This window comes from Danio aesculapii, chromosome 24 (genome assembly GCF_903798145.1).
Source record: "Danio aesculapii chromosome 24, fDanAes4.1, whole genome shotgun sequence".
Taxonomy (NCBI): Eukaryota; Metazoa; Chordata; class Actinopteri; order Cypriniformes; family Danionidae; genus Danio; species Danio aesculapii.
The window spans coordinates 14152973-14170526 of record NC_079458.1 but is presented as its reverse complement, the minus strand read 5'-3'; the positions used below and the strand labels follow the sequence as shown (position 1 = coordinate 14170526).

Genomic DNA, 17554 nt, shown 5'->3' with positions numbered 1-17554 from the left:
CAGGTAAGCCCACCCCCACAAGAGCTTTGTGTCAAAATCGCAAACGTAAATTTGAAAAATGCAAATGAAAACTCTGGCAGCATAAAGCTATGTTTATCGAAAGCAAAACAGAAAGTGAATCAAACTAATAATACTTTTTTTTTTTGAAGACAGTGGGTTTTTTTGCCATTTGGTTGATTGTTTTGTATTTTTCGAGTGTCTTTTTATTTGTCAATGTAGATTTGTGTTTGTTTGTGGAAAAGTTGTGCATTTTATTTGGCACGAATCTAATTCCATAAAGTGCCAATGTGCGGGTTAAAAGAACCAAAACAAAGACTGTTCTGATACATAACAGACATTTTCAAAGCAGATTAGCTGACTTTAGCATTGTTTTTCAGATAAATAAGAATGTTCACTTGGCATGTTTCTTAAATATCTGAAAACATACTATGGCATTTTTATGGTTTAGAAGAGTCAAAAGTTTACATACAGTACCTTTAAATTGTATAATATATTATTCACCTTATTTTTTTGCGTACGGGCCAGCACAGACATTTGAATCTTTTTGGCTTGGGACTTCCGGTCTCATTCACTTCCATTCATTTTTGAGGTTAAAAACAGCTCGTTCTGCTGCTTGATGTTGCAAAGTGATATTTTTTTATTATATTATGTTAATTTGTCTGTATAATCTTGCAAACACTTATTTGAAGAGCTAGTAGTTTGACCGTTTTCTGTGGATTATTATTCCTAGTCATTTCTCCCATAGGAAACTGAATCGGAAGTTCTAAAACAATCGCGAAAACGGGCGCACTTCCGCATTGAAGAATAAGGTCAATAGCAATTGTTTACTTCCAAGTTGCAAGTTAAGTTAGATAATTAAGTTCTACTGGATAACCAAGTGGACTTGTTAGATAGTGAAACAGCTCTTTTTTTTTTTACATGTTTTACATGTTTGGCAGATTAGTTGTTTGTGATTAAAAAAAAAAAAAAAACACAACACGCTATTCTTTGAAGAATCTAGTGTTTAAAGAATGCTGTCTGAGCCAGAACTGATGTCTCGGCTGGAATAATTTTGCCTTGCTGCGAGTTAAATGCTACCTGCTGCTTGTATTAATGGGCTGTGCGAGGCCCGTGGCTGTATTCATTTATTTGTTTTATTAAATGTGTCTTTGAAAGGCCGAACAGAATGATTTCCAGATCGTTTGGACTGATGTATTATCCTGTCTGGTTTTACCCCTTAATCAGAAAACAGCCACATAAGCACCAGCGGTTAATGGCATCGTAATCCGTATTCGGTTAAGAAGCAATATCCTGCTTCGACTATACATATGGTTTTCTCTTTGAGCGTCAACTGTCAAGTCATCAAATTTACCCAATCGCTCTGTATATGACCCATAAAACCAAACATAATCCCTGTTTCCACATCAACCAACCATCAAAGTGCGATTTAAAAATGCACACTGTTTGCATGTCACACAAACCCATTGGCAGTCAGTTTTAATTAGAATTTGGATCCAGATGGTCTTTGATTTTCCCATTTTCCTTTTTTTTTTAAAATCGTCACAAAAGGGCACACACAAGTGCCAGGAGAAAGAGAGAGAGGTTGATATTCAGCGTGAAAGAGGAGGAACATCTGAGGTTTGGATGTGATTAAGAATTAATCACCCCTGTTGCCAGGGTTGTAATTGGTTTGGAACGGAGCTCAAAGTGGGAAGTTCAGGGCTCCGACCATTGGGAGATTGAAAGACTGTTATAAATAGCACCATCAACCTCTGAAAATATTGATGTGTGAACAGATTTCAAAAGGACTGTGTGAAGAGCTGCAAATCACATGTTTCGTAATGGTCACGACTGAATATATAACCCCTTCCTGGCTGTAGTTTATTTGGAAACTGTTGAGGTTTTGGTCAATAAATAAAACCCATTATGCATTTGTCATGGTTATCTAAATGATGGGGTCATGTACTGGCTTTTTATAATTGTATAGTCATAAGTCTATGCTGTAAATATTTTACTAAAATTTATGTAATCGCAATGAGAAAAAAAATCACAGGATGTATACAATACTTGTTGGAGTGGTTATTTCTTTGACTGGTTGTCCGCGGGATTTTAAAAGGTATTAAAAGTTGACAAATCAATTTAGAGAAATTTAAGACCCTTAAATTTTGCATTATTTTTGATTATACAGTTGTATAATTATAGTTGTATGCTAAAATTTACATTTTGGGATGCTAAACAGTTCATGAAATCGATAAAATCATGCTATATTTGATATCACACTGCTTTATTTACTGCAGTAATTAAGGCAGCACCATTATTTCTGCTGTTCTATAGGCGAAACCTTCTGGATTAACAGGATAACGATTAACTGGATTAAGTATACGAACAAGTTTTAGTTTAGGATTAGTTTCTTACAATCAGTATTTAGTGAATATATTTAAAATGTCACCAATGTTACCTGTTCAGACCTTAAGTGGCGATGATGTCTTAAAATGTGTGGAAAGTCTTAAAAAGGTCTTAAAAGGTATAGAATTTTACCCTCTGATTCATGTATATACCCTGTTCATTAGTGTGTTCATTAGTATGTCCAAGTGAAATATATTCATATCTGAAGAGAGGTTATCCAGCGACTGGTTCTTCCACAACCAGGCATTCACCTGCATGCAGTGGCAGTTCTAGTTTAATTGGCACCCTGGGCGAACCACCCCATAATCACCTCTCTCCCTCTCACCCCCCTCCCGCCAAAAAAATTTCCAAAATATGTATTCAGCACACAAACAAACTGAAATGTTACTAATATTTCACTACACCAGGAGCATTGCTAGACATAATGGTCACACCCCACTACCCAAAAATACATAATGCAACATGAATATTAATGACAATTATATAAAATACAAAATAAATTGTTTTTTAGAATTATCTGTTGTCTTAGACCCGACTCATGTCTGAGAATTAATGTTATTAAGGCCCAATCCCAATTCTACTCCTTAGCCCTTACCCTTACCCCTACCGCTGTTGGAATAACTACAGCAGTCGTGATTGTAGATCTCATATGAAGCAAGGGTGCATATGATGATGACGTGTGCAGGTGCAGTAGTGGTGTCCCATTTCTTAGGGGTAAATTTTTTTAGCCCTTCCCCTTTACACTATGTTTCAAGGGCCAAGGGGAAGAGCAAGGGAAAATAGAATTGGGATTGGGCCTAAGTCTTACCTCCCTGACTCATTATCCCTCCTTTCTGCTTCATAGCCATGCTTAGTCAACATTAGACCATCGTCATCATATTATTGTCTACTTGCAAAACTCACTGCGTGCTGACAGCTCTGCATAAAAGTTACTCTGGTTTCACAGCGCACGAGTGGCTCATATTTTATCGATGTGCATGTAAACAAACAGTATTCACACTGGGAGCAGAGCAGTGCATGAGGCATGCGGGAATGGTTTTCTGTGCATGTATCAGTTTGCTTTCACCAGCGTTGTTTCAGTTGCACATAGAGAACTTGCACATGCAAAAGACGCCAAATGTGAATGACCCCTAACGTCTTTATTCTGTGATTACCACTCTAAATTAATACACTTGCCTAAAGTAAATTGTATCTCAAAGCTTTTACTGGGGCTCCTTTTTTTTTTTTTGATGCCGCCCTGGGTGATCACCTATATTGCCCATGCCTAAATCCGCCACTACCTGCATGTTTATATCTTTATTGCTCAATCCAGTTTCACACATCTTATATTATTTCTGTACTATTGCCATACGCAAATCAGTGTCTGGAATTGGGCATTGTTATTAAAGATGGGTAAATTTCATGATCTGCCATTTTCTGGGACTAGTATCAATAAAAGCTTTTAGCGAGGAACTATTTCAGTTCTGAAACTTCTGTTCTGAAACTATTCTTTTAGTACGATGACCTCTTAAGCTCAAGTAAAATTGATTTCTTAATTCATGACCTCTTTAACTAGAATGAACAACCTCAAATGCAAAAAAAGTGTTGATTACTCTGTTATAAGTGGTTGTGACATTTGCAGAGCTATATTTTATACAGAAACTATGTAGCCTTGAATGATTCATGCTTTACCTGGCATCATGCTGTGTAAAAACTCCATTGTTGTTGAGAGAAATTATGAACAAGCTATAAAAACATTCTGTAAGCACTGTTGCTAACTCTATATCTTTCTTCTTTTCATTCCTTTACAGTTACTCTGCTTGACTCCATGTCCGCCCCAGGTGACCTGGGTTGGGAAGCGTATCCATCAGAGGGGGTGAGTATCAGTGAAAGTCTGCTCAACACAACTGAAATTCGGTCATCGGAAAAATAATTAAAAGACCTCTATGCTTGTGCCAGTTGCCCTTAGCCTTTCTCCCATTATCTTTGCCAAGATTCTAAGATGAATTGGTTCAATATGGGAGCCACTGTCTATGGTTTTCAGATATGTACTTATTCAATTGTAGTTCTGTAATTACCAAAGATATTTAAGCTTTTCAACGTCTCCCGGTAGAAGGAATTTATAGAATTACAAGTCAGTTCTGCATAGACTGTGCATTCTGGTAGTTTTAACTGTCAACTTCTGATGTCAAATAGGAATTTAAAAGCCTTGTGAGTTCACTATTGAATGACGCACACACTTTGTAACATCTAATGGTTGCCTCAGTGGAGTTTGAAGCTAAAATCTTTCAATTACCAGCCCAGATCTTCAATGCGTGCAAGTGGCATTACACCCCTTATTTAAAGTGTAGTGCCTGATCTTCTTGACCCTGAATAGCCCACAGCTCCCCTCTGTGAACATACAGGCAGTGACTCTTTAGAGTATCATGTGGGGGGGTTGTAGGAGAACATCTCTTTTCAAACAACCCTGCCAGCCCGCTGAGAACGATCCTCTGTCTCCTCTGTGGGAGTTGGTTCTCATCCCACGCTTTCGTGTCATTCATTCAAATCCACTTTCACAAGATGAAGATGGATTGTAATAGTGGCCTTGGCACAAGTAGTCACGCTCCAATTCATGAGTGCCTGTAAAGAGAAATATCTCATGTTTTTGAGTGCTGCTGATAAACCAGGGGAAGTTGTCAAGGTTTGGCTTACTACAATTCTAAAATCAAAGATTTGTCATGCGAAGACCATTTGAACATTTGCTAGTTTTGTGCCATTATTTTAACCAACAAAACCTACTGACGTCAATGCCACACCAACAAACCAAGTTATTATTCGTGGTTTTCTTTAGCTTTTGTTGATTTTAATGTTTTAACAATTGAAAGCGTAATTACATGAATTTCTCAGCATCAACAATGAGTTGATTTATGCATGAACAATACAACTGAGGCTATTCAGTGTGTAACTCCGAGCTGATTGCCCATAACATGCACTTTCCTCTTGATGACAGTTAAATGAAGCCTTTTCTCATAATGTGCCCATCATTCATGTCAGAATCTGGTGTAAAAGGCTGAAGAGTTTAGAGCCAAATTACACAAGACAATTACCAAAAAACAGAGGGATCTTTATCTCTTTGAATCGACTGACTTTCATTTGTGTCTGTTCCACAGTGGGAGGAGATTAGTGTTATGGATGAGAGGAACATACCTATGAGGACGTACCAGGTATGCAATGTAATGGAAGCCAATCAGAACAACTGGCTGCGCACTGGACTGATTCAACGAGAAGGTGCTCAGCGTGTCTATGTGGAGATCAAATTTACTCTGCGTGACTGCAACAGCCTGCCAGGAGTCCCTGGAACCTGTAAAGAGACATTTAACGTGTACTACCATGAATCCAACAATGCAGTTGCTGCACCTTTGCGGCACATTCGTGAGAGCCAGTACATCAAGATCGACACTATAGCAGCTGACGAGAGCTTCACACAGACAGATGTTGGGGATCGTGTAATGAAGTTAAACACAGAAGTTCGAGATATCAGCGGTCTCAGTAAGAGGGGCTTGTACCTGGCATTTCAGGACCTGGGTGCGTGCATTGCTCTGGTGTCCGTGAGAGTCTTTTATAAACGCTGTCCGTTGGCGGTGCTCAATCTGGCTCGGTTTCCAGACACTGTGACAGGTGGTGATTCAGCGCTGGTGGAAGTGCGTGGGACTTGTGTGGAAGATGCAGAAGAGCTGGAGGGACCACGGATGTTTTGCAGCGCAGACGGAGGTTGGCTGGTGCCCATCGGTCGCTGTGTTTGCAGGCCAGGTTTCGAGGAAGTGGATGGACACTGCCAACGTAAGTATTATGGCTTTCACTTTCTTAAATGATTGCTTTGTGATAGAAATTTGGTGGTCACCTGAGCAAATGTGCTCTTGGTCTTTAATAACTAATTTAAGGGTTTTAAATGCCAAATGTGGGCAAATTCAGATGTTCTTCATAGTTTTCCATGCTGCCATGTTGTGGCATTACAGTTTTGGTTTGTGTAACCGAAACTGTAGCAGATGGGGTTAAAGGTTTTGTTTGACTCAAAAGCCCACAGTGCTTTAGAGTGATCTAATGATTGGATGGAAGAGATTAAGGTGGCTTATTGTTAGATTAATATTGAGATATGTGACAGCATGAGCCATATCCATCAGCTGAGCTAATGGGAATGGGTGGATACAAGGATGGCTATTGATGTGTAATATGTAGGTGCATATGTAAAGATACATAGAGGGGTAGAAAGGTCTGCAGCTGGAAAGTTGGGTAGATTGGTAAACTTTTGCGTGAGTAGTTTTCGAATAAATATGTAGGTACTTCAAATGGTTAAAAAATGTAAAAAAGATAAAAAAATTGTGAATAAGAATGATGTACAAACTGTTAACTTTTGTTTAAAGCTTAATTTTGATGTTAACTTCAGTATATAGACAAATGCCTCCAATCTGATTGGTTGATTTGAATGTCGTTCCAAAAATGTTGATCCCCTATTGTGTGCTACTAAAGGCTGATTTATACTTCTGTGTCAAGCACACACGTATGCTTCGCTGCAGCCTTTGCATGGTCGCATAGCCCTCATTGTGGATGATGCCGACGTGCACCTCTCAAAAAATGGAGCTATACTTCGCAACAACGCTTAGCTCCGTGATAGGTCTGCTTGGTAGCACTGACGAGTGTAGGCGGAACAGAGAGCCACGCAAACGCATTGCAGCAAGTGTTTACAAGTGTCGAGTCCCATGAAGGAGCTCCAGATGAAAAGTTTTGTTTTGTGTTTACCTTATGATTAAAGTTGTTTCAAGTCCGCTGGTTCCCTCCTCAAAATGAGTGAGTTTGAGCGACTTGTATATTAAGGTAGCGTTCAGAAAAAACAAAACACCAGTGAAGAAACTTGACACAGAGGGACATAAGCTACTGCCAGTTAGCGTTTCGGAAGTGTTATCACAGAGCAAAACAAACAGCGCGCAGAAGTATAAATGCACAGTAACGTTCAAGGTATGCGCCGTGTGTCAACCCGATCACTCGACGCAGAAGTATAAACCAGGCTTTAGTGAAAACATGTTAACTGTGGGTAAATAGATGAGTGAGGTAGCTATATGGATAGATCAATGTAACACAGCCCACAATTAACATTCAGTTCACATTTTGCCATAATTATTGTGTAATGAAGCAGTAACCCTTGTGTAAAACCCATATACCTCGAACAAATCAGCAATTCTTTGTCGGGAGGGTATTGCATTTTGTTGTCTTTCATACTTTCCAACAAAAGATCCATTAAAGGGAAAAAAACAACTAAATGAAACCTGACAAATTAAGCTGCCCCCTCTGAGAGAAATAGACAGCGTGCTTTATTATTACATGTTCATAGTAACAAGTTTAAACTCAGGTCTTTACACCCTTCACAGAATGCACTAATGGCATCATTAATGTTGTCTGCTTTCTAGCCACGGTGAGAGCTGCACTGTAATTATTTTTTCATGCATTTGTTTCTCTCTTCGCCTTGTTTTTTTTCCTCCCCAAAGCCCTGTCACTCCTCAGTTCCCGTTAGAAGAACTTGCCTGAATGCCACCCCAGGACTGAGAAGACTGCAGCTTTTAAATATTCATTTAGCCATTTTGGACTGTTTTCTTGTGGATGGAATTGTACATCAGGAAGGAGGGTGTTTGGACTAAATTACAGGGAACATTTGAATGATTAGGAAGTAGGGTAAAGAGATGGGGATATCCATCACAATCAGTTTAGTGCGCTATGGTTGAACTATGGCTCATAGTCACTGTCAGATCTTGTCAATGAGGGTGTCTGTTAATTAGGTTGTTAGCAATAGGCCCAAGTCAGGTTTGATAACCCTTCTTAATGGTGGATGGTTGTGATAGCAGCAGAAAAGATTTGTGTTGACTGTTGAAATAGATGGTTGGGATATATCCAAGCAGATTAAAAAGGCTGTATTTTGCATGCCATGCCATCAGTTGGCAATGTTATTCATATATAAGAAATATATGCACAGTACATTGACACTGTAGTTTTTGTTAGTGATGGGAGAAGCTTTTAAAACCTTCAAAACAATTCCCATAATAGCCTGTTTTGTCTGCTTGTTATAGGTTGTAGTGCTCAGTTTATCTCATTGGTTTATTTAGACAGATTCATTTACTGAGCTTCAGTAATACTATCATTTGCTGCTGCACAACAGATTCAGCTCAGTGCCGCAAGAAACGTTCTACACCAATGCGAAAAAAGTTTAACATTTTAACAGCTATTCATTACCGTGAGTGATGGAGACCGGGCTGCAACTCAAAAATAACCTCAAAATAAAAGATTTACTGCGAATGCAATAAGAGATTGGTTAATACATAAAATCCCAGTCAGCTGACACAACATTCATTGCTTTCTGGCTCCAACAGCTCCTTGAGTAACAAGGTACTGCCATGGAGAATGACTCAATTTGAAAGAGCCTGTGGTTTGTTTTCACCTTGCAGTCTTGCTGTGGGTTTTGGAAGGGCTTGCTGACAGTGACTTTCTCCGGTTCTCGTGCTGCAAGGGCTTTGAAAAACATAATTAGTAAAAGGACAGCAGTAGTACAGCTACATTTAGGTTAGTGTTGAACAATATTTTCCTTGTGTTTCTACTTCTTTTCCCCCCCTTGTATTTTGTCAGATTTTTTTTATAAATCTCCCAACACTCTTCAGTTTTAGCCCACTTATCATTTTCAATCCTGTCAATCTCATGTTCCATACTTCCCTCACTCATGAACAAAACCCCAAGAATCTTGAACTCCTCCACCTGGGGTAAGGACTTTCCTCCAACCTGGAAATGACAAACCACCTTTTTCCAGCAAAGCTCTCGATTTACTGGTCAAGCTATGTTCCTATTCTCTCCTATGGTCATGAGCTTTGGGTCATGTCAGAAATGACAAGATCTCAGATTCAAGTGGCGGAGTGAGGAGCTCTGTCACGCAGGAGGAGCTCGGAGTAGAGCCTCCTCCACATCAAGAGAAGTCAGCTAGGGTGGCTCGGGCATCTGTTTCGAATGCCTCCAGGATGCCTACGTAGGTACGTGTTCCAGGCATGTCCCACCGGGAGGACACCTCAGGGAATAGGGAAGTCTGGGGTTCTCTCCTAAGACTGTTGCCCCCACAACCCGGCTCAGGAAAAGCAGACGAAAATGAGATGAGATCATTTTCATTCAACTGCAATAGGAAGACTGAAAAATTGAGAGAGGCCGGTACTGTTTAAATACATCTTCTCCCACAACTTCAGCTCAGCGAGCTGCCTCTTACATTCATCTCTTCCCTTCTTTTCTTTTTGTCATATTGTGGCAGATCTCAAGCACTCTCCAACAAGAAACCCCCTCCCATCCATTCTCGTTTAACACTTTGTCCTGCCGCCCATTCCTTTCTTTCTTCTCTCTTAACCTTTTATTCTGTGATTGGGTCTTGTAAACTCTGATAACCCTCTTGCATTAAGTCTCGTTCATTCCTACCCGTCTCTCTGCATAGAGCACAATCACTGCTCTTTTGTTAGATGTAAATGCTCTTTGAATGGCTTGGTGGTGATCACCAGCCTCTGAGTTTGGGGTTGGCATTAGGTCTGACCCGATGGCCCCCCCGACTGTTAGCATGCCAGCTGGAGATGGACACTCTCTTCTGTCTCCCGAGGCGTATTTTCTACAGCACTAAGCTCACACGGTTGTGGCTGAATGGAGTGTTTTTCATTGGGGCAGGAGCAGCAGAAATGAGCTCTTTGTGACAGTAATCTCACTGCGAGGAGCTCTGGAGTGCCTTCCACTGTAGGATTTGAGCTGTGAAACTGGGTCATGGGATTGTCAGCACCCCAATGGAGACTCACAGTGGAGGCGGCTTTAAGCAAAACCGAATTTTGGAGTGTAGATTGGAGAGGTTAACATGGTTAAGAGACCTGAGCTTTCCACACACTGCTGCCGTTCGCCTTTATAGGGGACTCTGGTAATCACGTACTTAGACATTTAGTTCGATTTCCACATCTGTAATCCTCAACACGTGACGCTCGCCTGCTGGGTGACAGCATGACGCTGGAATTGCAGGAGTTTATCTTCGGCCAGTGATTTTGTTAAATGTGCCACGGACACAAGTCATCATTCAGCTCACCCACATAAAGCTTTTCTGCTGCTTTTATTGTAACATTGACCGACCATTAGGAAATTGGAAAATTGGAGTTGCCTTGCTTTTAGTAGACATGTTTTGGCTTCAGTTGTCTACCTTTAGTGTTTTTATGGCAAATAAGATAAGGATTATTAATAATTTTATATTCTGCATGATAGAATGTTATAGAGCTTGTCATATTTTTTCTCAGTAATTCTTAATTATATCAGCTGCTATTGCCAGGTATAGCTTGCTACAGTCATGTTTTATGTTATGTAGTCACTACAGTTTTTGGGTGCTTCTTAAAGTCGTTTAGATGGTTACTAGGTTGTTCTGGTTGGTTACTATGGTGCAGTTTCTGTGGCATTCCTAAAAGGTTGCTAGGATGTACAGAGTGGTTGCTAGGCTGCTTTAAGGCAGTTGCTAGTGTGTTACTAAACCATTACTATGGTGTTCTTCATGGTTTCTAGGGGATTTCTAGGCAGTTGCTACAGTAGGGTGTTCTGAGACGTTCCTACTGTATAGTGTTACATTTGGTTGCTAGTTTGTCATATCTGTCATATGAAGGTGGAGATGTTTTTACTTAAGGAGAATAAGTCTCCTAGCCAATAATGTGGTAAAAGCCACAACGTTCTGTGTTGTTGAAGACAAATTTGGCTCGATTTACTCGGATTTACAAAAAAGGAGACCCTGCTCGCTGCAGAGCCATTTGAGCTCCAGCGAGGGGGAGCTTGAGCTTGAGCTCCTCCTCCTGTAAGCTGTTTAATGCATACACCCACCCCTAACCCCAACCCCTCGTGACATCACTTGTAGAAGAAGTGCAAGGAAGGAGGAGCTGGAGCTCAAGCTCTCCCTTGCTGGAGCTCAGCTCTGCCCAAGTGGCTCTGCAGTGAGCACCACTTGGGGGGAGCAAAATAGTGCTGTTAGAGGGTTTGGAGTGGCTGATATGTTAAACGTTTTTTCAAAAGTGATTTGTTGAAGGTTGTTGACACCTGTTACAAGTATTACTTCTATTTGGGTATATTTTGGCTAATCCGGCATTAGTATATTGTGCTCTGTGAAAAATCTTGCTCGGCACATATAGAAGAACTGTGTGTAAAATTGAGTATATAATCCCGTTCTATGTCACTGATGGTGATCCCCAACTTTTGTTTTCAGGTATTCTTAGGTTATTCAGAGGAATTCATCTTTATTTATATAGCACTTTAACAATGTAGATTGTGTCAAAGCAGATTCACATAGAAGATTATAGTAAATGTAAATGGTGTCAGTCTAGTTTTCAGTCTTGAAGTTCAGTTTAGTTCAGTTCAGTGTGGTTGAATTTTCACTGCTGAGAGTTCAAACACTGAAGAGCAAATCCATCGATGTGCAGCTTCCCGAACCATGCAAGCCAGTGGCGAGGAAAAAACTTCATCAATTGGCGAAAGTTAGTGATTAAAAAACCTCGAGAGAAACCAGGCTTAGTTGGGCGCAACGATTTCTCCTATGGCCAAACGTCTAGGCGTCCATAGGAGGAGAAGCTGGATGTCCATCGTGGAGAAGCTGCAGGTGGGAGAGATCACTGGCTGGTGTACAGGCTGGCCCTTCAGGATCAATGCAAAGACTCATCTGTCACTGGGGTCTTACAGGGATCAGTCTCATGCTCTCATCTCCTCCATGACCACCACAGAAGCTGCTCAGGATACGGCTTGGTCCAGGATTATGGAAACCTCGGGAATAATAAAAAAGACTAACATAAGCACAGATGCCTTTCAAATTATAATGTCTTTTTGGAAAAAGTTCCCGGCTCTTGTTCCCCTAAATAATGCAGACTAACAATCCTTTAGGGGATTTGGATTTCAACAGCATTTGTGTTTTATGTGTATGCTAATGCAAAAATCAGGAATCAGAATTCAAAGAATTTATTGATGGATAGATTACAGAGAGAATCCCTTTTCTGTCTGGGTTAAAAGAAAGAATGGAAGAAGAGAAGAAGATTAGGACACTGAGTAAACTGATTTTGTACAAAATGTCTTGTCTGAAAGAAGCAAAAAACACTAGTTTTGGGAAGGTGAAACTTTTCACACAAATCTGAAAATGACAAAAATATACCTTTATCACACAAGCTCTTTTATGAAATTATAGTAAATCGCATATCGGTGAATTATTACAATAATTTAAAAAAATTATTATTAAAATATTATCATAATAATACATTTTAATCAGAGAAAGGGCAATTGTCCTCCAAATCGTGCAGCCCTAGTTACTAGGATATTCTGGGTGGCCAGGAGAAAAGCACAGCATGATGTTTTTTTTGATATTGTTATAATGTAATATAATATATTAAGTACTGTAAATTGTAAAAATGATTTATATACATACAAATACTTGTTTCTAACATTTGGTGAAAGAGATACGTGTATATTTCTCATTATACATTCACTGGAAGTCCCAACTACACATAAATGCAGATTCTACTTCCAGTAAATCTAACCACGAAACATGCCTGTGGATATTTAGGTCCCATAACACATGAAGCATGATATACAGTTTCTGCGCTGTGGACATACATACACTGAATGATGTAACCGTCACTGGTATCTCCTGATAGCCCCTACAGCTCAATGAAGCATGACGACGACTGTTCAACATTCAGCCCCACTCAGTGACCTGAGCTGTTTTCTTCACCATATGCTTTCGAGCCTCTCAGTAGCACATTGCAAGCTCTCTGCTAGTTACTCATTGCCAGTTTGGAAGTGTATGTGTATGAGCAAGTTTTTCTTCAAACTGAGAAGCTTTTATTGGCGAAGACGGTGCGAGACATCTGCAATAACCGTTTCATTTACCCTTGATAATATTATTTCTGGAACATATTTTTAAAGAAAAAAAACAACATTCTCGCTTGTGCAGTTTGTAGATTCACTGCCAGCCAGTTTGCATGCACTTGACTGAATTTGTTGCTCATGATCTTTAAAAACATATGATTAAATACTTAGCAATGTGGACAAATATGAATCGTGTTCCATCTTGAAAAATAAATCTTCCTATTCTGAGTTGTATTTATGAACATATACAAAGGACCAAGTGATTATATTAAATCATATTATATTTTAGATGACAAATAGGCAAAACCTAGTAGTTTGAATGAAAGATTTAAAGAGCCCCTATTTTGGGTTTTTAAAAATGAGCTTCCATGCAGTGTGTAACACAACACTAAGTGAATGAAAACATCCAGCTTAAACATCCAGAGGTTTAAATCTGAAAGTGCCTTGTGTTTAAAAGTAATGATTCGCGAGGGATCACAGGCTGATTATGACGCGAAGATGACCATCACTGACAGATGGACATTTGGCTATGGGGAATAAAGGCCTAAAGTTCATTTTCACAACAACACCACAATGTAGCCAACCTAGTGCTGGGTTTGTTTCTGCCATTTTAATGATTTTTAAAACAATAACCTACACTGAAACGCGGGATTATTCGGTCGTTTGCTATTATAGGAAGGAACAGCAGAGACTATTATGTATGGGACTTTGTCAGACTTTGACAGGGACTTTGCCAGTAACGGTTACAGTTCATATGGACCAGTTTCTTCTTCCTTCCCTCTAAAATTGTTGCCTCGTTTTGTGTAGTTTGCAAAATATGTGTTTAATTGTCTGTTATAAGTTATAATCGCCCTGCACGGTTTGTAATCACTTATCAATTATAGATTAGTGCTTGTACTGTATCTCTCAGGTTATATAATTATTTGACTGTTCACATATTGTGTCCAAAACCACATTGAAAATGTGACGTGTGCTTCTTGCTTTAACGATGTAAATGTGTTTCTGAACTCGCGATCCTCTGCCTTTTGTTGCTATTGCCACTATTAGCTGTTTCTCACACGCAACGTGGTTAATTTTCAAAATACTTCAACTTCGCCATTGTGTGGATTAATACTGAATGCATGTCGTTGTTATTACTAGGGGTTAGCGTTAAGAGTAGAGTAATATGCTGGTGTTTAACTGCATTGCTTTATTGTATTCCTGCATTGGGTTCTTACATACTCTCTGGCTGCTACTTTATAGCCGTTGTGGGCATTTCTCTCGGTCTCGTTCTAACCGCAGTCGACCAATCATAACACACTGGGCCATCGGTCCAATCAGCGCAGATTAGCTTCGCGCTAAGGAGGGGTTTGGGAACAAATGAATCTCTGAACGAATCATATGGGAGTCGTTGGGATAATTGGATAAAAATAAATGCATATTATAAGGAATGAAAGTGTTTTCTGACCTTGCATGCACACCAGCCTGTTGTTGGAGACCCCCCAAAACTAAATTATGACCTTTTCTAAAGAAAAATAGGGGCTCTTTAAAATAAGATTTAATTAATATTTGAAGACGGGACAGCAGTCCTTATAAAGTCTTTTAATATGTCATCAAATGATTATTACACTAAATATGGGTATTTAGTTTTTTTTAGCATTAAATAATGGAAACACGTTTGAAAACTCTTTTGATGTTGCATCTCTGACACACATTCTTGTCGCTTCATAATTACTTTATTTACTTTTTATGCTATTTTATTTAGCAGAATGATGCTGTTTTTCTTTTATTACTGGCATCTAGTTAAACCGCTACAGACAAAAATGTCTCTCAGCTCTTCATCATGCTGTCTCGCACATGTCATCTGCCAATTTCTGTACCTCCAGCCGCTGTTCAGATCAATAGCACTTTAGTAGCCGATAGTAAACAACATGGAATAACCTGTCAGTGGATGGCAAAGTGCCAATCTGCAATTTAGGCCCACGATCCAACTGTCATAACACAGACAGATTCATGGTACATGTTTTCTTTGCCATGCAGTTGTCTTATAGGAAACCGTAGAAGATGTTCAGTTTCAAATTGCTAGCGTGCTGCTGAGATCTGGGATTAGTAAAAAAATAAATGACACTCGAATCAAACGCTGTTGGAAAACAATGAGGGCATCACTAATGGCAATTTTGCAATGCAAAGCTGGTCTTAAAGGGATAGTCACCCAAATATGAAAATTTTGTGATTTACTGATGTTTGGATGGTCATCAGATTTTCAGTTAAAAGTTGTAGCAAGAGCATTTCCAATTGGTTTGTCTCAAGGGAGATTCTGACAACGAAGTGCGGATCCAAATGCAGGATTTATTATAAAGAGAATGGTCAGGCAGGCAATGATCACAATCAGAAGCAAACTGATGTATACAGGGAATCCAGAGATGTGGTCAAATAACATGTGAATGGTCAGTATAGGCAGGAAGCAGACAACAAAAACAAACAAATAAGGCAAGGGTCTAACACGGCAAAACAAGGCAAGGAAAACGCGTTGTAATGTTAACTTGACGGATGAACAAGACTCAGCAATGTGTGTGTGTTTGAGAGGTGTATAAATAGTCTGTGTAATAAGTCCTGAACAGCTTCAGCTGTGTCTGTTTGCAATCATGGGAGATCTAGGCCAGGTGTGTAAGTGAAATGCATGACTGGAACTTGTAGTCCATATAATGGTGGATTTGTAGTTCTATGCGATCTGTGCGTTTACCAGAGATCTGTAAGGATTAGATCGCTGGTGATTGTGACATGGTTACTAGGGCATTTGTATCTTCTATTTAATGTATTCGGGGTGGTCCTAATATGCAGTTACTAAGGTGAATTTCTGGGTGGTTACTAGTAAGACTACACAATTTATTTGTGTGTTTCATGCATATGTTGTTTATAAAAATTTGGCCAATCAGATGGGGCCTTATTTAAACAGTGCCTGCCTGACGAGTAGGTGCTATCATGCTAATGGCTATAGACTGGGGTCAAAGGTAAATCTATTGTGGCTCAGAACATGCACTGCATCCAAAATCACATACTTCCATACTATATAGTACACTAAAAACAGTATGGGAGTCGAGTAGTATTTCCGAATTTAAATTCAAATGCAGTACCTACTAAGTAGTTGACAATTTCGGACACAGCCATGAAGTTGAAAATACATGCTAATGGCAGGAGTAGAGACAAGCGAGTAAAATCATAGCAGACTATAAGAACCAGAATGCCTATGTAGATTATCAGTCATTCATTGTCATTAAATAAATAACTTATTTCTATAAATTGATAATAAATATAGCATTTCTCTTGGGAAAAGTTATATTGACAATGTCACATATCATATTATTTTCCAGTATTGTCAGCTAATTACTACTCTAGTTGCTGGTTTACTACAAGTGTGGTGACTTGGGTGTTCTAAATGGTTGCTAGTAGGGCTGAGTGATTAATCAAAGACTGGCCTTCGGAGATTTACTACTGATCACAGAGCCATGTTTCTCTGACAACATGTGCATGAGAATCACAGCTTTTGCCAAATCAGTTCAATCAATCGTACAGTCCTTGTTGTTATAGGGCAAATTTATATGTGGTTACAAGAGTGTTTTGAGTGGATGCTAGGCCATTTCTGAGCGGTGTTCTTGTTGGTTACTATAGGGAGTTTCGATGCAGTTACTAGGGTGTTTCTGTGTGGTTACGAGTATGTTTCTTTTTGGAAAGTGTAGTTAGCTTATTTCATTAAACACATTTTCTTTGTCATTCATTCATTCATTCGTTCATTCATTCATTCTTTTATTTTCCTTCGACTTAGTCCCTTTACTCATCAGGGGTCACCTCTAGATACATTCAGTAGAATGAATCGAAAACTTATCCGGCATATGTTTTACACAGCGGATGCCCTTCCAGCATACACTAAGGCCAATTTAGTTTATTCAATTCACCTAGAGCGCATGTCTTTGGACTGAGAGGGAAACCAGAGCACCCAGGGAGACCGTGCAGAAAATGCAAACTCCACACAGAAATGCCAACTGTCCCAGCAGGTGCTCGAACCAGCGACCTTCTTACTGTAAGTCGACAGTGCTAACCACTGAGCCACTGTGTCGCCCAATTTCTTTGTTAGTGAATTAATATGTTAAAGTTCTGTGGAGATTTACGATTTCTGCCTTTTGTTCTCAGAAAGAGTTTAAACCAAATCCATTGTGAGCTCTGTTGGAGAATGTCAGGATGGCTACCAGATGTAGCCGGTGGGGTTTTTATTTCTTCTGGCTGCTGGATGCTGGGT

The 17554-nt window shown here is 39.5% G+C and overlaps 1 protein-coding gene across 1 annotated transcript in view; it reads left to right on the top strand.

Annotated features, from left to right (window-relative positions):
• ek1 (eph-like kinase 1) overlaps nucleotides 1-17554 on the top strand; it is a 117477-nt gene that overhangs the window by 16282 nt on the left and 83641 nt on the right. The window contains exons 2-3 of the mRNA XM_056450580.1: nucleotides 4176-4240; nucleotides 5517-6186. Of these exons, the coding sequence (XP_056306555.1) occupies nucleotides 4176-4240; nucleotides 5517-6186 (735 nt within the window). The remainder of the gene's footprint in view (nucleotides 1-4175; nucleotides 4241-5516; nucleotides 6187-17554) is intronic.